Below are 20,172 nucleotides of genomic sequence, written 5' to 3'. Positions count from 1 at the left end.
GATCATTCGTCAGCATAATCACCAGATATCCAGGAAGTAAATGATAAGTTTAGCCAAACTTTAATGGCGTATTCTTCCAATGAAAATAATCAAAATTTGCCCTATAAAAATTTTTGATAGGACGGTCCCCTACGGAGATACAGGGTGTTAAAAGTTTCAAATATTTAAATTACTTTTTTTATATTTTGAACATTTCTTGTGATGTTGTGTAGTGTTTTGAAATCTCTCAAAAATATTAGGTATTGAATTTATTGTTACACATTTAGCAATCAATAAAAAATGGCAACGTAGGTACTTAAGTATCTTCTTATTTGATTTCGCAATTATTATCTAAAGACTAGTAAATTTTACGAATATTTTACAAGAATACTTTATTGCCACAAATTGATTGTACAATTTAAAAACATTTAAAATTATTTAAAAAGTCAGTGTCGTACGATTTTTTTTTCAAAAAAGGTCCCCTACTCCCCCAATAGCTACGCCACTGGAGTATTTATATTTTGGAATAAGTTATCAATGAAAAAATAGTCCCTGCTAAAAAAATGTTATCCCCCAAATTTTATCAATCAATTTTTTTTGCCAGTGAAATTACAGGAAAAATAATATTAATATTTGAAACTGTTAACATCCTGCATCTCCATAGGGAAGTGTCCTATAAAAAATTTTTATAGGGCAAAATTTGATTATTTTCATCGGAATATGCCATTAAAGTTTGACTAGACTTATTATTTACACCCTGTATATCGGTTTTGCATTTATTAGTTCTCATTAGTTGAATATACACGCAAAGACTTATTGGAGCGATAAATTGTAGCAAAAAATCGTCAGATAAATCGTTAAGAAAAATCTTTCAGATAAATCTTAGAGAGGACACTAATGCGAAGTTTTATTGAATCGAATTATTGTACAAAGTTTATTTGACAGTTTATACGTTACGTCTCACAGTGGTCGGAATTCCGAAAAAGCTGGACAAAAGTCGAAATTTCAAAGTTGTTTAATACTTCAGAATATTCTATAGAAGGAGTCACTGCGTAGTTCTTTAAAGTGACAGAGAGCTGGCCCAAGTGTATAGACACAGCAACTATCGGAAGTATGCTGCGACACATTAGCATATTTCACTTGCCACTGACCCCTCAAAAAGCGGTGAATTGAAAATACGTGCAAATTTTTTCTAGAGTACGAATCGTTGTGTGCAATAGAGAGGGTGTTCCTGGAGTTAAGTTTGCTCATTTAGAACCTCATTTTTCGAAAGTTGCATGTTTTTATTGTTTTAACAAAAACGTCTTGCAATTTCCATCGATTTCAAATCACATCAATCGTAAATTATCGAAATAGTTGTGATCCCAAGAGATCCTGCACTATTAAAAGTTGGAAAATGCGGACAGGAGTGTCAATTTCATATATCAGAAGAGAAAACCACCGGATTTTTCCGGATTCGGGTTCCGAGTCATTTTTTATGCCTCCGTGTACGGCCGATTTACTATTGTAAAAGGCCTTAGTTATACAATAGCTAGTGTTTTAGTGTCTCTTCGCGTTCCGAAAGAGCGTTTCTAATTCAAATTGTTTTTTTTTTTATGAACGTGCACCTTTTTCGTGTGCCATTTATTATATTTTTACAAGCTTTTATTTAACTTGCCTTGTTAGTATGGGTCAAATTTTTTGCAACTGAATTTTAAAACAGTTTCCCCAACCGATTGAGCTGAAATTTTGCATACACATTTAGTTTGGATGACAATGCATGGTTAGCTAAGTGACGTCATTCTAAATCCAATATGGCGGACTCCCAAAGATGGCGGACCAATTATTTTTTATGCACCCTCATGATATGGGTATCAAATGAAAGGGTTTGCTGAGATAAATACGAAAATAAAATGAAGTCACTAAATGCTTGCTTTTAAAAAAAAAATTATAGATGAACTTATTATTTATGATATTTCACCAGAAAAATTACTTGAACGAAAAAATAAATTTTTCGATTTTCGAAAGGAGAATTCCAAGAGAATTTAGAAACGCAAATCATCATTTTAGATCAACCTTTTTTAAAAAGGTGCAAGATAGATGAAAATGAGAAAAGCTTGTCAAGCGAAGCCATGGTGATATTATTTTCATGCTCTGACGGTTATGTGATCTGTGACGACGATGCGAATGACTCATGTGTATTAGAATTAGCTAAATAATTAGAATAAGCTTTATAACAAGAATAAGCTTCAATAGTATTTAGAAATTATTTCGTTTGAAAAGACGAATTCATTCCATATACATACCTTATGTCGCAGATATTTACCTTTCGTACTTTATTAATAATAATTAATTACCTCAAAAACCGCAAACTCCGACCTTACATACGTTTTACGCGACCCCAATACCAGAGACACTCGAACTTAGATTCAACAAATTAACGTGATATATCGGCTATTTTGAATTTGAGATTTTTTACTCCAAATTCGGCTTTAGCGACCTGAAAAACATGTCTCAACTTTTGGTGATGATGCAAGCCTTTTTGGACTTTTGTCCAGCTTTTTCGGATTTCCGACCACTGTGCGTCTGTGTCATTCACAAAGATTTATCTCTAAATTTGGTAAGATTGTTCTGTCATCGTTGATCTTTCGGAAGTCCAAAAAATCAGAGCAATTTATTTGTTACTCGTAAGTGTAGTTGGCTTGAGTGTTCTACGAAAACATGAACAAAAACGACTTTAAACGCGTTTTATTACTTGGAATTATGGGTTATGTGATTATAAAACGACGCAGAAGAAATAAAAAGCGAACAAAGTGGGTTAAAACATGGTTATTGTGGAAATAATACAATACGCCACTAATTCCTTATAACACTCGTTTTTATTATTTTTATTTGTATTTTCTGGTGAGGTTGTTTTCCATAAACACGGGTGATTACGAAATAAATCGATCAGTCCAGTAATAAATTCTTTTGATGCCATATTTAAATTTGTAGTATGTTCTGAACTCAAGACAGAAATTAACCGATTTTACATATCGCGCAGATATTTCCTCCACTTTCCTTCCCACTTTCATTCCGAAGAATTGGCGGCATTGTGCGGGGTCACATGTTGTAGTAAACACGTTGTGGTTAGACAGAATGGAATGTTATACGACGGATGTGGCAAGTGGAGTGAAAATTCATTATAAATACGGACAGTTTGTAGTTGAGACTGTGCGCAAATTAAGTGGCATTTTCGGTAGAAGGAAATTTCATATTTAATGGCAATGTCTACCCCTTAACAAACTGTAATTTTTTTTTATTTATAAAATCTTTTTTCATCGAATGAAATCCTGCGTTTTCTTTGGGACCCTTTATTTGCTACTCACGTATTTTGGATGAGATGTAACATACAAATTACGTCATTGCTACTCAATATCTACTGGCACCAAGCATTAGGTTTGTTCGCAGAATACAATTTCCAACCGATTGTCAATTTTTCACTGCGCATGTGCGACGTCAAACTAATTTCCGACCGATTTCAAAATGCTGGAGTGAATCGTGACTGAATGATCATAACCTATAAATATTTATTTATTTCAAATTTATGTTGACGACTTATTTTGAACAGATTCATCGTCTATTTATTTGTCACTTACTGCGCATAGTGCGCATGTCCGAAACCGAAAATTTGTTTGGGAGTCAGCGGATTATTTTGATGGTTGGAAACTAGTCCACAACTCATAAGTTTTGTTCTGCGAACATCAAATTTTTAGTCAGGAGTCACGGATTATCGCTGTGCGAACGCTTTTGACCTATCACGCATGTGTCATACAGTTGCTGATAGTTTCTGACTGCTGTACGAACAAAGCCAAATTGATTAACAATGACATATAGAATATGATTATATAATTCATTAGAAATTTAGCCAATAGCAATTACAAATTTTACGTAGTTACTATGTATTGATAAACGATTATACTCTTGACGACGTGGTATAACCGTTTTGGTGTTTCGCCTCCTCCAACAATGTGAACTATGTCATGGTAACGATAGTTTTAACATTTGTCAATAAACGTCAAAAAAAAAAATTTAACGCTTCGGTTCAAGCTCTGAATTATATAATCGTATCGAATACCACTCGAGCAAACGAAAATATTCGATTATACTAACCTCCTCACTCGACGTATATCCTTAAAACACCACTCCAGCTACGCTGTCGTGGTGTTTCGCAGAATACGTCTCGTGACTCGGAAGTACAATCGAATATTTTCTATGCTCTTGTGATATTATAACTGTATATATCTCAGCCACAACAATGTATATTCTCTTCTTTTTCTATACTGTTGATTGAAATGTTTTGGAATACGGATTGTACGGATTGTTCCGCATCTGCCAAAAACAAATCAAAGAAGCCTTAACAACTAATTACGTAATTACCAACAGCCTTCTTCCACGTGATAACCGGCTTGGGATACCCCTCCGCCTGGCAGTGGAGGATGGCTTCCTGTCCAGACGCCACGCTGGAGTCCGTCGGCTCCACAGTCCAACGCGGCGGAACTGAAAAACAAACGAATTAACTATTCCGATTCAAGCGAGCGAAGAATTCGATTACCTACCGTTGACGGTGAGGGGAACGACGTACTTCTCCGAGCCAGCCACGTTGCCCGCGACGCAGGTGTAATTTCCGCTGTGGGAGGAAGTCACCTGATCGATAATTAGCGAGGACGCGAACTCGTCGATCCGCCTTATGACGGTGCCGAGGGCCGCGTTGTTGGAGACCACCTTCCCGTTCCGCTCCCAGCGAAACGTGATGGGGAGGTCGCCCTCCATTATCTGGCAGGTGATAGCGGCCCGCATGCCTTCCCGCAGCAAATCCGTCATCGGATTTATCGGGAGGATCTTCGGCGGCACTGGAACGGTTCACGCAGGTTATGAGATTAGTGTCGGAAATATCGACATAAACATTTAAACAAGGGTGTATATATAAATAAATTTAACCCTGAAGTTTTGTCACAGTATAATACAAATCAGCAAGGATCAGTGACGTCAATAATATTTGAAGAATTTCTCCATATTGTCCTTTAATTTTCCGCCTTTTCCTTTTAGTACAGTCATTGAAACTTTTCACCTCCAAATTCTTTGAAACTGAACCGATCGACTTGAAATTTGGCAGATAGTTAGAGAAAAGGTCAATGAACATTAGTGACATAGCGCCGATTGACGCATCCATCCTGTTGGGGGTTGACACCCCTTCTCGGGGGTGGACATTTTTTTTTCAAAAATAACGCTGGAAATCTATAGATTCAAATTTTGACCAAAAAATATTCGAAGAATTTTTTCGAGAAATAAATAGTTTTTTAGTTATTCACGATTGAAAACTTTGAAATTTGAGTGAAAAAAACACTTTTTCAAGGTATTTTTCACGAATAACTCAAAAACTACGCATTTTATTAAAAAAAAGTGCAATTTACAAAAATGTAGCATATAAATAAACAAAGAAAATCGTTTTTAAAAAGTGTTGTACGTCCATACAAAGCGAAATATGGTTATTGGAAGGGGACTTGGTTTTGGGGAGAATACTCGAATCGATGTATTCAACGTCAAATAACGGAAAAAGGATTAATTTTACGTGTATAACGCCCCTGGAGTTTCTTATAGTACTCAAAAAGACCTTCAAAATGAGTACTTATAAAAGTTAATTAGAGCAAAATTGATGGAGTTATCGTCAAAAACAGATGGGTTGTTCATACTTTTTAAGGAAAAATGAGCAGTAAACGCTGTACCATTTCCATCAGAATTAAAATTAATCGTAGACCCTTTACAATGCGTATTATTTGAATAATGTACGGTAAAAGTTGAAAACGTATTTTTCATTATTCAAAAAAAATTGCCTTATTTATATGATAACTGAAACGATGAAAGATACGTAAAAAATGATAGACAACAAAAATGTAGCTTTTTTTTCAACAAATATTTTGCTTTTTTTATTCCTATAGAATAAAAAATAAAGGAGATATCACCGCTTGAAGTATCCATTTTAGTGAAAAAACGACCTGTTTCAAGCTTTTCGATCCTTTCCCTTTAGAAAACGAAGGACATAAAAGATTTTATATGCAAACGATCTTACAGCTCTTGAAATTATCTTTAAAATGCTATTTTGTAGGATACTATAGCTTCAAAATTAACCGAGTTATGGTAAAAAAACCAATGACATTTTTTCGGAGCAAAATAGGATTTCTCATTTTTATATGTTATATTATATATTATACAAATAAAATAAGTAAAAAAATTTAGTGTGATTATTTATATGCAGCGTAGCAATTTTTTTATGATTGATTATATTTAAAAATCGATTATAATAAAAATATTTTACATTAATATTGGTAAAAGGGTAGTTTATAAGAGTTGAAAATGGCAAAAGTAAAATATTCTTTCATAAACAATATAAGGGAATTTTTATTTTAAATTATTGCACAATTATAGCATTCCAAGATTTAAAACGTAATTTTTTATCATTTTTTTAGCACAGGGGTGATTTATAAGGGTTGAAAAGTGTTATGAGATACAAATTCTTTCATAAGCAATGAGGGAATTTTTATTTTAAATAATTGCACCGTTAAAGCATTCCAAGCTTTTAAAAAGTAATTTTTTATCATTTTTGTCAATACAGGGGTGGTTTTTAGGGGTTGAAAGGGAAAAATTCTTTTATTAGCTATAAGGTAACTTTTATTTTAAATAATTGCACGATTTAATCATTCCAAATCTTTAAAAAGTAATTTTTTATCATTATTTTTTGCATAGGGGTAGTTTTTAAGGGTTAAATAAAGGGTCGAAAAGATCAAATATATCATAAAACATGTTCGAAAACATGGAACATTATTTAATCTTTGTGCTTGAACAAGATTTTTCTCAATAAAATGCTTAAAACTTAATTTTTTCAATTTTTTTCACTTAGGGGTAGTTTTTACCTCTAAAAAACAAAAAGTGTCAATCGGGCTTATGTCACTTTTGAACTTGAGCCTAAGATGAACCCTATTCTAAATTTTCATGCAAATCCATGCAGTTTCAAAGAATTCGGAGGTTACAGCTGATTTTCAGCTTCTATTTGTGGAATGGCACATGCAAAAATATTAATAATATATTATATACAGGGCGATTCAGTCATAATATTATTCAATTTCAGGGAAGATAGGAGAAAATTAGTTGAATTTAAGGTGAAAATAAAATTTTCAAATTATTATTTACACCCCATTTTGGGTCGCTCCTGACCGCTGACCTTTTATTGAGAGTGAATCTTACTAACCTAGTTTTTATTGCGTTTTTAATAGTGAACGACAAAAACAGTTCTTATTACCTAAACACATGAATGAATAATACATTTTTTTACATTTTAAATATTAACAAGTAATATTTATTTGTTAATAAAAACAAATGCACAAATATAATAATTGTTTCCGAATGTTGGGTTATTTAGTATTTTTACTATTGTTAACGTTTTCACTGTTTTATAATTGAAAATGAGTTTTTAGTATTTTGTTCAATTAATTACTCAGTTGGTAATGACTATTTGCTTTTCAAAGAGTATAGTATAGTATCTATCTATTTAAAATGATAGTACGTCTAAAAAAACACTCATCGCGTCCATAGCGCTTTGTTAAGTTGGGATCCGCAGCACTTTGATTTTTAATCCAATTGCAAAATTGAAGACGACTGGGGAAATTGCTGTTTCGCTTCAACGTTCAAACGCTTTGTAATCCGCCGGTTAAAATTAATGTCATTATCATAATCACCCTGTATACGTAAAGATATATGTTTTTAATGCTCATACCATAACCTTGCGTATACAGGGTGTTTTAGAAAGACCTCCCGTAAATACATGTGGTGATAGCAGGACAACAAAATAAGAATTTTTTGTCGTATGAATTATATGTCTATCTCCTCTTGTTAGTAGTATAGCAACCCCTGTTCTGGATCACCTCGATGGCATGAGAGAACCCCCCTATCTTTGGTCTATTCTTGATGGACATGCCATCGAGGTGATCCAGAACGGGGGTTGCTATACTACTCTTGTTTTCGAGATACAACCCGACAAAATACGTAAAATGGAGTTTTTACGAAAATTTCCAAACGGTGCGAATTTTTTTTATGAAATTTGGTATTTCGGGGTTTTTAAGGACGCCAAATACGCTGGTCTAATTATTTTTTGGCTATTTCATAGAGGGCGCTAGTTATGCTACATTCCTATTAGATTTTAAGTTCTAATTTTTTTCCAGTCTCCCTGAAATTTTCAATTAATCTCTTTACTCTTCCGACCATATAGCTGCCATACCTTCATTGTTTTTAAAATAGTACACCCATTTTTAATAGCTGTCACGCTGTCTTTTTTTTTTAGTTGGCAACGCTTTACCACACAAACGGCGCATAATCAATCTTGCGTGAAATTTGGGACACTCGATACAGATCTGTGCAAAATTTCAATTAAATATTTTGAAAAACACCGGTTTATTAATAATTTTTTTTTAGATGGTTATTTTGATTGAAAAATGGCATAAGGTCCCATTATTTTCACTAAAGAAATCTGTAGTTACCGGCTTGACTACTTTTTTGTGACGCCCTTAGGATTTAGGATACTCCTCTATATTCGCATCATCCCTTCTGCTCCTACATGAATAATTAAGAATAGTGAATATGGGGGACGTAAAACTCTCATGGTTTAAACATGCACAATCTGACATCCTACCTAAAACTTGAACCTCGACGTCTCTCCTGGCGGTGTTTCTCTGCCTGTTCTGTGCTTGACAGGTGTACGTGCCCGCGTCTTCCCTCCTCTGGGTCTGCTCCACCACCAGGGTGCCATTAGCGTAGACTCTTTGGCGTCTGTTTACCGGCAAGGCTTGCCCTTCCCGCTCCCACGTGATGGTCTCTATGGGATAGCCAGCCACGGGGCACTGGAAAAACAGAAAAGAGCAAGATGAACGTGGAGATGCGAGCCGGGAGTTTTATCGTTATCAAAGTAATATCCCGGATATATTTGTAAAGGGAACTACGGCTCAACGTTGATCTGCTGTTAGTTTTTAAGATGCCAGATATCACAAACATAAAAAGCAGATAATTGAGGTCGTTACTTACTATTTACCGCAATTTTTTTCAAAATGTTTGCCTATATTTTCATTTTTTTATATTAAATGTAAACAGTTCTCTATCAACGTGCCGTAAACGGCCGCTATTTTCTGTTGTACGTAGGTACCTGTTATTTACGAGTTTGTGCTCTACGTTGTATTTGTTTCATGTTTCATAACATAAAAGAACTCTTTTAGTTGTACTTATGTGTTTTTGTTTATTGAGTCGGGTATTTATAATAATTCTGCATTATTATTATTAAATATATCGGTGAAATACATTCTCAAAGATCGCCCCTAAAAACAGTTTTTTCTAAATATCTGGGGTTCTAATTAATATTTTGGAATAACATATGTTTCATTAGTGATTTCGTGTTTGGGTGTTGCTACCCTTATTTTTTATTTCAAAAAAACTATATTTTTCACACATTTTATATATATAAAAAATTCATATTTGTTAAAAAAAAATTAAAAATATAACTCATGTAAGCAAATTGACAAAATTAAGTTCTCTTTTTAGGAGGCGAACAACCTCCTAGTGAGCGAAAAATGTCTATATGATTATAGTCTGTTTAGAAATGAAAGAGATTAATAAAAGCTTATTATGTATGCAAATCGTAAATAAATGTAGTACTGGTGCTTATATTCAATATTTTTATATTATGTATTATCGGTATAGAATGAGGTGTACTTTTAAAAAAACTTTGTGCGATCGGACTGTACTAAATTGTAGCAGGTAGCTAAAATTTAATCCCCGACAATCCGTCTTTGTCTATGCCGCTTCAATTTCTCGGTCCATTTCTCTTATAAGTAAACAATATAAAAACAGCATTTCAAAACATGAGGCTACTTTAAGCATCATAACCGGGTTAAGAGGGTTTTTAGTAATTCAAATAAAATTATTCAATATTATTATCAAAATATTTATTTAAATTTAATGAATAGACTTTTATTCCACACAAAAATATATGTATTTTGAAAATTCAAATTATGGTGAGTAAATGTAGTGTTGTATAAATGTACAATAAAGAAAATAAAAAAGTAGGTATATTAAAATTCATCCTCTGAATATTCTGATGAATTATCTTCGTCTCCTAGATTGATAACGATAGGTTCCACAGTAACGTCAATTAAATTATCGAGTTCCCACATTTTCTCCTCTTCTTTTTGTACATGATGTATACATCTTTGCCAGTTATCTGCAGTTACTCGTTCCAAGGAATTTTTTAACAAAATTTTCACGTCACTTAATTTAAACGTCGTATTATTTCGCGCTACATCTCCTTTTACCTGCGCCCAGACTAATTCGATTGGGTTAAGTTCACAGTGATAAGGTGGTAACCGTAGTACCGTTATTTGGCGATTTGTTGCCATTTCATCGATAACATATTTTTTCTGATCTTTATTAAGATTGACAAGTGTCAAAAGTTCCTTTTTCACCATATTTGTTTCAAAAGAAATGTTTTTTCCGGATAACCATTGAATTATATCGGCTTTCCTCCAAGCAGTCGTAGGCGTCCGCTCGGTCTGCCGTGAATGGTAACTGGCATTATCCATGACAATTACAGACCCCGGAGGAATAAGATCCAACATCTGTGTAAAATACTCTTCGAAAACATCTGCGTTCATGTCTTCGTGATAGTCACCTGTATTTTTAGATTCAAATAAAAGTAAACCGCCATCTACAAAACCACTGGCACTACCTATATGTGTCACTATTAATCTTCGCCCTTTACCTGAAGGTGCCTTGAACCCTGTTGAAAGTCCATCCAAAAATGCTTGTCGAAAACTTTTTACATTTTTATCTTGCCATACTTTTGTTACAGTATATCCCTCGTTGACCCAAGTTTCGTCTAGATAATAAATATTCCTCCCTTCGTCACGGAATTTTCTAATTGATCTTAAGTAGGATCTTCGCCAACAAATAATTTCATCTTTATCGATAAGAACTGACTTCCTGTTCTGCTTTTCCCAGCAAAAATTCAACTCTCGTAAGACGGCCCATAATTTGCTTCTACTGATTTTTGGCAAATCGTTGTCCTCTGAAAGTTCACTTAAAATTTTGTTTAGCGTTGGTATTTCTTTTTTAAAATAAAATGAGTGTACTTTTCTGCGAATGACGTTTTTGAAGAAATCATCTATAACGACTTTTGACCTCCCTATAGATGATTTTGGGGGATTTACAGTATCTTTTTCATGTTTTGTTTCCTTTAAAAGTCTGTAGATAGTCGATTTTCCAATCCCTGACATTTTTGTTAGCATTAGTGTTACCCGATAATTACCTGAAACGAAATATTACCACACGCCCTTGGCCGGTTCTTATCTCGGGGTTTTATTACTCTCTTTCATTTCCAAACAGACTATAGAATTGTTTGATATATTTTTATTCTGACAGAGCGCTACAAGTAGCGCCCCCTAGAACTAATTGCAAAATAGTTATCAATTTCGTAATTACCACCTAAAAAAACATAGGCATACAAACTTTACTCGTTACAGAGTGTTCACAAAATCCTAACAAATATTATCTTTTTCAAAAGCAAACATTTTGTTTTTGATAAATGATAAATCAAATTTGTCACAGCGTTGACTCACCCTGTATACTTTTTCAATGACATTCACAACTGGATACGTATCTGGGTAGTGTCCTGTTTGTATTTCTTATACGAAAAATAATAAACAAACAATAAACGGTAAAATAGAAACGATAAATGTTAAACGATAAACATTAAACAGTAAACAGTAGTAAAAAATAAAACATATATCACTAAATCATGATTGGGTTACCTTAATGATCAAGCTGGTACCGGCGACTCCGGTAATTTTTGGCATCTCTCGAATATAGGGCAATCCGTAAACGTTCACCCTCGCGCTGTGCGAGATTTTTCCGACGCTGTTATGGGCCGTGCAAGTGTATTCGCCCCCATCTTCTGCCTTGATGTTGGTTATGTTCACGTGACTGATGACATCGTCCTGTACGGTGACGTACTGACCTGGATGACAGGAGAAAAATCGTATCGTGAACACTGCTTGTACTAATTTATTCACGAACACAATTTAATAGTAACTATATATTTATTATACATATACAGGGTCGTCTAGAAAAAGAAGTTTTTTTGCCAGGAACCGGAACAGATAATTTATACTCAGAAAACACTTTTGAACTCGAATAATATTTCATAAGGGTATATGACAGTGTATTTATTGGAGAAAAATAAGGTAAACCACTTATTTTTTTTAACTTTTGAAGGCAAAAAGTTTCATTAAAGAAAATTAAAACCTTGATAATACTAAAATTAACCTAGGAATAAATTCCAAAAGAAATAATAATCAGAAATAATTCGTGAAATAAACATTCCCATACTCAAACAAGAAGAAAGCTCCGAGAGTTAGGAATAGTATTTATTTTAACATGTTAAAATAATACTGAAGTTTTCACTATTTGCTGTATAGTTAACCAGTTAATACTTTTTTAAATTTGGTCATTTTCCAGTTCATAAATTCAGACACGACAGAAATGCATTTTGTTTACGATCTCAATGACGATAATGCAGAAGAGACACGTCAAAATTGTCGTCATAGACATCTTCAACGAATTATGCCTTACAAAAAAAAAATTTTTTTTAGCATCTTAACGTAGCTCCAAAAGTATATATTGAGAAAGACTTAAAACAATCACAACAGTTCCAATCACAATATGCATTCGAACACATTTTGCCATTTTTCTCGAAAACATTGCGTTTTACGAAAAAAGTATCAAGAGACAAAAAAGTTTCTAAATTCAATGGCTTTCTGGCGGACTGATAATTTTTAAGAAACTTAAATATGCAATCAAATCAGTTTGGCTACGAAAAATTGTCTTAAGCCCGCCAAAAAGCGTAACACTCTCAGATTCCACATGTCACAAAACCCCTGTGTACCAAATTTAGTGATTCTCGTTCAACAGGGTTTTGAGATATAAAAAAGGACTATTCTTAGGGATGGATTTCAAGAGTTGTTGTAACTCCGAAAGAAAGGGCCACTTGCTAAAATAAAAAATACGGGTCCCCTTTTGTCTTAAGAATCTGTGACCAAATTTTGCATTAATTTCGAGACACTGTATATGCAAAAATCGAATACCCGACACAATTATCAGCAGGGGAAATGTTTCGCAGTTCTACTGATCCAATTACTTCGTTTACTGTGTCATAAAATGACATTTATATGGAAGTATTAGAATAACAAATTTCAATAAAATATTACAAGACGTTAGAAAGTTATCTGAAAAAAACTTCTTTTTTGTCAACTTTGATGCCCTCTAGCGGTAAAAGGTTAAATCAGGCGGCAACTTACAATAAAGGTAAGTTATTATTTTCATCGCAGGAAAACATAATAGTTCCATGTACATCGAATTAGAACACCCAGTATATTGCACGATTTATTTGAGCGTATATGTGGCGCTTAAGAACTACTGGGTGACTTCTTCATAAGCAAAGTAACATTTAATCTATGCTATCGCGGTACTTGCCTACTAGAAACCTCGGGTGATCAGGGATAGGAAACCCGTCGAGGGTCCACGTGAACTGCGGGGGCGGGTTGCCCGACGCCACACACTTCAGTGACACCATCGGGCCGGGCTGCAGGGTCTGCTCGGAGAACCAGTAGATGAGCTCGGGGCCGGCATCACCCATGTCTAGCTCGGCGGTGGCCTGCGCCTGGTCCCAGTTATTGCTAATAACGCACTGGAACATGCCGCGGTCGTCCTTCGTCAGCTGTCTTATGGTCAGCCTGGGGGGCTCCACCATGACTTCCATCCTGTTGTCCTGCGCCACAGGCTTGCCTGGAATTGAAAAGGACGACGGTAGAAATTTTAACCTGTCACTGATAAACTTTCAGAAACTGAGTTGTGTATTATACATAGTGTGTCCCCGGATAAGGTACCGCACTCTTGTAAATTTCAAAATATGACATGTCCTTAAGGAGGTATATCGGGGTCCGAGGGAAGTGAGGAGCGCAGGGGAGGTCCTATGCTTTTCTTATGGGACTAAATCCCGCTGTCAATTTGAAAAAATTTTATTCTATTGAAATTATTTGCGATAAACATTAATTATATAGCAAAGAAATCTACTCATATGCACATAGCATACATATTGACTAATTAACAACATAAACATATCATATTTAAGTAGTTTTAAATTATATTTAATGAACGCATAAAGACTATGTAGATGTGGCAACAGCGCTAATAATTGACTAGCAGTTGTACACACTGCGAACCTACAGACCTCGGACATCGGAGATATTGCGCGTCAAATTCGGGTAAAGATGCGTACGCGTTCAAAAATGTATTGTGTGTAAACTATGTACAATATAATTATTATATATAGCAAATATATCGTATTATCCTCGCGAAGATTTGTATCCTTTATTTAAAATCCGTAAATCATGTGAACTGGTAAAACAACGAGAATTATGTTAATTTAGTTCTAAAGAAATGAAATGACACTCGCGCCCATCTCTCGTCCAAGTCAAAGAAAATGTTGGATGCAATTTTGAAGGTTCTGTGATAGAAATTACATTATTACTCACTGTTCGTGTTTTTCATCTCTATTTTAGTAATGTTACAAAAGTTTTGCAACTATAACTAATTTTTTAGATATAAAGTTTGCTGAGAAATATTTATGTTCCTTTTATCTCAAGTATTACTAATTATATTAATCAAGTAAAGAAAACTTTATGTAACCCTAAATATTGCTGGGTAATGATTACGATGTTTTTATAAACCATTAAATATATTAAAAGGATTTATCAACTGTATTTTTTATTCCAAGAAATATATCACAGCTTCCTTGTCTTTTTTAATTAATCTAGTTTTTTAAAAACATTACAAAAAATCATCTGTTGTGGATAATTTTTTGTTGATAACAATGTACATGGGATTTAGGAAAAAATGTATATATTTTTTAAATCAATTTCGATTTTATTAAGTATTTCAAATGTATTCCCTCCTTGCTGTCAGCTGATTGCGACATTGCGACATTAATCGTGAAGTCAGACAGAAATGCAATTATTGGTTTCTGTTTCTAATGAATACAGCTGTACTATGTTCAAAACTTACATTAGTTTTATATCAAAAATAAGATAATAATGTGTACTATCTATGGAAAAGTTTTGTTTCACAATTTCTATATTTTTTTCTCAGTTATGGGCCAAAAAAGAGCCGCACCGTCCATCTTCGCCATATAAACCTATGTTAAAATGAACAACTTTCAACAACAATATCTCAAAATCTAGATTAAAAAAAAAATTCAAAAAAATATGACGCACGGAGGGAGCACTGGCTAATACGCTATATAAATTTCAAGTACATCTGTGCATTTGAGTAAATCCGATATACCTCCTTAAGCAAACTGCCCTTAATTTTTGTTTTCTTTAAAAATTGTATTTAACAAAATTGTTCGAGAACTCAAGAAATGCTTAAATACGGGGTTTAGTCACAAAAGAGGAATAATCACATTTTGCGAAGAAAAAGATGCCGCAATTTTTAACCATCTTACACACCATGTAATTACCATGGATATTTCCTAATCAGTGTCAAAGTCAACATATTTATTTTTATTAACCGAATAATTTTGATTAATAATGCTAACCCTGGAGCAACGAATTTATCTTGTGAAATGTTATGGAATCGGTCATATCGATGCGCGATACAAATTTTTAATGAAAAGTATCCAAATGTAAGTGTAACTCGTAGAGCAGTTCTCAAGCTAATTATAAAATTCGATACCAGTGGTGATGTAAAGAATATTAAAGAGATAAGGAAGGAATACAATGATAACGAAGCTGCTGCTGTTGTAGTTGGACTCTGTACAAAACAATCTAAAGATGTCACTCAGGAATAATGTCAGAAAACATAGATACATATTAGCAAATCTCATATTCAAAGAATTTTAGTATACAACAACAACCCAGTGTTTAATCATAAATTGCTTGATGGAGATGATGATCGTAATTTGGACTTTGTTTAACAATGGGCGAGAAACTGATTGAAAACAGATTCTTTTATCCCAATACTTTATTTACTGACGAATCAACATTCACAACTAATGGCGTGGTTTTCTCTCAAAATTGTAGATACTGGACTAAATATAATCCAAATAACCCCTCACAAAATTAATGAAAAATGGGTCCCAGTCGATTTTGCTGAAATTGCAATATGTTATAGTTTTTGACTTTCTGATCAAAAGTTGTTATGGGCCCAAAGTGATCCTATGAATAGTTTCAGAGATAAAGAGGGGGGAAGTATGTGATTTTTGCTGTAGGACTGAGTAAGCTTCACGAAGTTTCAAGTTGATTGATTCAAAAACTGAGGCATGTAATGAATTTTGACCAGTAAGTACAATGCTTTTGGGATCACTGAACCTGAATTCGGGGATAGGTCTTAGGTCACCTGGAGGTCAAGGAAGGGTCGTTTGAAGGTCAAACTGAAGAAAAGACTTCGTAGAATCTAAACCTGGACATAGCGTAACCCTAAGGGTCACCTTCAAGTCAATTCAAGGTCACTTCAAGATCAAACTAAAGAAAAGGCTTGTATTGAACAGTGCACCAGTGCGTATATAATTTTTTTTTGGGGGGGGGGGGAATTGAGTTCGGGGAGAGCTTAGCCCTACAAGGTCATATTTAGGTTATCAAGATCATTTCAAGGTCAAAGTAAAGAAAAGGCCTTTCACAAATATTAACCTGCAAGTAGGTATGTATGCCTTTGAGGTCGCTGGACCTGAATTCCGGGGTAGCTTATCCCTATAAGGTCACCTGGAAATCAAGTCAAAGTAATTTCATTTGAACCCCCTATCTCCGAATTCAGGTTCAGCAACTTACAAGTTAACATTCGCGAAAGGCCTTTCTTACTTTGACGTTGAAATGATCTTGACTTGACCGAAATGTGACCTTGTAGGGCTAAGCTATCCCCGAATTCAGTCCCCCCCCCCAAAAAAAAACTTATATACGCACTGGTTGACATTCAATACAAGCCTTTTCTTTAGTTTGATCTTGAATTGCCTTGAAGGTGACCTTTAGGGTTACGCTATCTCCAGACTCAGATTCTGCGAGCCCAAAAACCAATAATTTTATTTTGGCAGAACTAAATAGCGAAAAATTAGAGTTCAGAAGAAAACTAATATTTCAACAAGACGGATGCCCTGCACTTTCCACACTTCTAGTGAGAAACTTGGTTGACCTTCACTTCCCGAACAAGTGAATCGGACGTTATGGACCAATAGGTACCTTTACACTTACGCTCAATCGTGATCGACTGGAGCGCCCCGTTCCAATCGCGCGTATTTTCGCTCAATCCTGAGTGTCGCGTTCTAAAACTTTGTTGTTAAAAATTGACACGCTCCAATCGCACGGTATTGCCTGCGCGGTGAAATGTGACATGATAACACGGCTAGTGTAAATTGAAAAGTGTCAAGTTTCTCGCGCGATAGTCGTGGCTCGTGGAGTGTTAAAAATTTCAACAGTTTTATAGACGGTTTGTTCTGAAATGGAGCAAATTATAAATAAAAAAAGAGAATTAAAAGTGGGTTTTTTTTTTCTTTAGATTTAATCTTCCATAAAGATGGATAGGATTTATATAGCTCAATAAAATTTGTAATTGTTTCTTTTGACCAATATCGTGCATCTGCCATAGTCTATAAAAAAATACAAAAACGCTTACAAATATGCGAATCCTAGGTAGCTATGTTTATATTAAAAAATTAAAAAAAGTACTTATCGCCTTTTAAGAGTAAACTCCACAAGACCGCGTGAAAATCGAAGTAAACTTTACCCTACGTGAAATTTCCGCATGAAAACAACTGGCGAAGTAATGCAGGATTTGACACGTCTAAGAACCGCGCGATTATATACATTTGCACTAACAAGCTTTCGCGTGTGATTGGAACGGGGCGCTCCAGTCGCTCACGATTGAGCGTAAGTGTAAAGGTACCTAATACCTTGGCCTGCACCCGTCTTGTCGCCATTAGACTATTTCTTATGGAGATACCTAAAGCAAAAAGTGTATTCAAACGATTTTGACGATAATATTGATTTACTTAAGCAAAAAATTCAGGAAGGTGTTACAACTATAACCGAAGAAATGATCACGTCTGTGCAAGGAATTTAGAGAAAGAGTAGAAAAATGTGTATAACTTGCTTCGTTGTTATTGTTAATTTCAGTTATTTCTATTTTTTTTTTCATTAGAAAAGCTACTTTAATTTGGTTTGAAGGCTATCGTGGCAGTTGTTAGTTGTTAATTGTCAAAAACTCGAAAACTTTCAGAGTTACTTCTGAGGAAGAGAGCGAAACGTCAAGGAATCTAATTAATTATATCAAATTGAAAGCAAAAGTTTACTTATTTTTTACAATTTGTGCCTGCTTTAAGTAAGATTGTTAAAAATTGCATCTGCTTATTTGCAAAATGTGATTATTCTTTCTTTTTTACTAAACCCCGTATTTAAACATTGAGTTCTCGTACAACTTTGTTAAATACATATAGTTTTGAACGAAAACAAAAATTAAGGGTACTTTGCTTAGGGAAAATTTCACATTATGAAATTTTTTGGACGCCCTGTATGTTCTATTACATATTTGATTATTGTTTATGGCTTCTTAAGATAAGCAAAACCTTTTATCGAGAATAACTTTTTCTCAAAGAATCAACAACTAAACTACTGAAGCAATAAGAGAATAAAAAAAATTTCATTATTTTTTTTAGTGATTTTGAAATTTGACTGAATAGTGGTCGTATCGAGATTTTAAGCTTTAAGTCTCTAGTTTCAAGACCATTAGACCAAACATTTTTTTGAACTACGATTATCGAGCAATCAAAAGAAATCTAAGGGCGGACTGATTTAATAAATATCCACACGTGAAACGACAAGAAATTATAAGCAATTATATTGATTGGATATCATTTTATCCAATCTCCATAAATGATAGACCAGCAGGGAATCCGCGTAACCCTTTTTGTCGTCTGGAAGAGGGCGAACGTCTGGCACTTAATGCCATTAGACGGAGATGAATTGGATTGCGTTTCCGTTATTGTTGTTATTAGATTGCGAGGTATTCGGATTGGGGGATGAATTGCCGTTCTAGGACGTTCCGTTTCTACGATTAATGATAATAATCTAGTCTGCGGCCCCGAAATACCTCTCCAAATATTTGAAGAATTGGAGTATTGTTTGTTATTTATGGGACGATTAATTATCCCTCTTTGGGTGTTAAGGCGGTGCGAGTTTACCGGAAAACGGAACAATTTGTTCAGAAGTTAAATCGAGGGGCAGAAGCACCTGCCTGGATTTTTTTGCCTTGATAGTTTAGGAATTTTAAAGAATATTTTATGTATTTCCTAGTTACGTAACTACATACTTGTTTAAATAGAATGTATATAATACAAGAATTATTTTTCGATACTTTATCAATATCGATGTTGACGGAGCAATTGAATTAGAAAACTATTTAATAGAACTTGTTTATTTAAGATTTATTTCTTATTTAAATTAAACTATTGTTGTAACAAACTTTCTAGATGAAAATAGATAGATAGATAGTTATATACAGTGTCCCCCTAAAGTCGTGCACAAATTCATTATTAGGCAAACAAAAGAAATTATTAAAAATTCCTGAAACAGGTCGATTTTTGAATTTAATTTACTATTTTTTCAAATAATAATTTAATATAGAGGGTGACCTATGTTCAAGTAATGACGTCATTACAATTTTTTTTTAAATCAAACACCCCACTTTTTTCCAATTTTCGGATTGCCCTAACTGAGCTGATTCCAAAAATATACCACAAGTTGCTTTTAATTGTTACAGGGAGAACAACAATACCCAAATTATTTACAAAAACTAAATTTATTTAAAAAAGGAGATCATGAGATATGGAATCAAAGGCCTTGCTAAGATCACGTAGAGTAAGCCCAACCAGCTCTTCCCTCTCAAGTCTCTACCACGCAATTCACAACTTGGGAAATGGCATGCACTGTCGAAAGACCTTCTCTAAAGCCAAATTGACAACTGCCCAATAACTTGTTCGAAATAAAGTAATTTGTCAAACACTTCTTAATTATTATTTCAAATATTTTACCAAAAAAT

At 34.2% G+C, this 20,172-nt stretch overlaps 1 protein-coding gene across 1 annotated transcript in view; it reads right to left on the bottom strand.

The window, feature by feature from the left end:
• LOC108904796 (Down syndrome cell adhesion molecule-like protein Dscam2) overlaps window positions 1–20,172 on the bottom strand; it is a gene marked incomplete at its 5' end in the record, with an annotated part of 50,045 nt that overhangs the window by 16,590 nt on the left and 13,283 nt on the right. The window contains 5 exons of the mRNA XM_023454123.1: window positions 4,378–4,497; window positions 4,557–4,850; window positions 8,681–8,888; window positions 11,844–12,049; window positions 13,564–13,875. Of these exons, the coding sequence (XP_023309891.1) occupies window positions 4,378–4,497; window positions 4,557–4,850; window positions 8,681–8,888; window positions 11,844–12,049; window positions 13,564–13,875 (1,140 nt within the window). The remainder of the gene's footprint in view (window positions 1–4,377; window positions 4,498–4,556; window positions 4,851–8,680; window positions 8,889–11,843; window positions 12,050–13,563; window positions 13,876–20,172) is intronic.

Source organism: Anoplophora glabripennis, unplaced genomic scaffold, assembly GCF_000390285.2.
Source record: "Anoplophora glabripennis isolate ALB-LARVAE unplaced genomic scaffold, Agla_2.0 scaffold104, whole genome shotgun sequence".
Lineage (NCBI taxonomy): Eukaryota > Metazoa > Arthropoda > Insecta > Coleoptera > Cerambycidae > Anoplophora > Anoplophora glabripennis.
The sequence above is the reverse complement of the archived record's forward strand: the minus strand, read 5'-3'. Positions and strand labels throughout refer to the sequence as shown.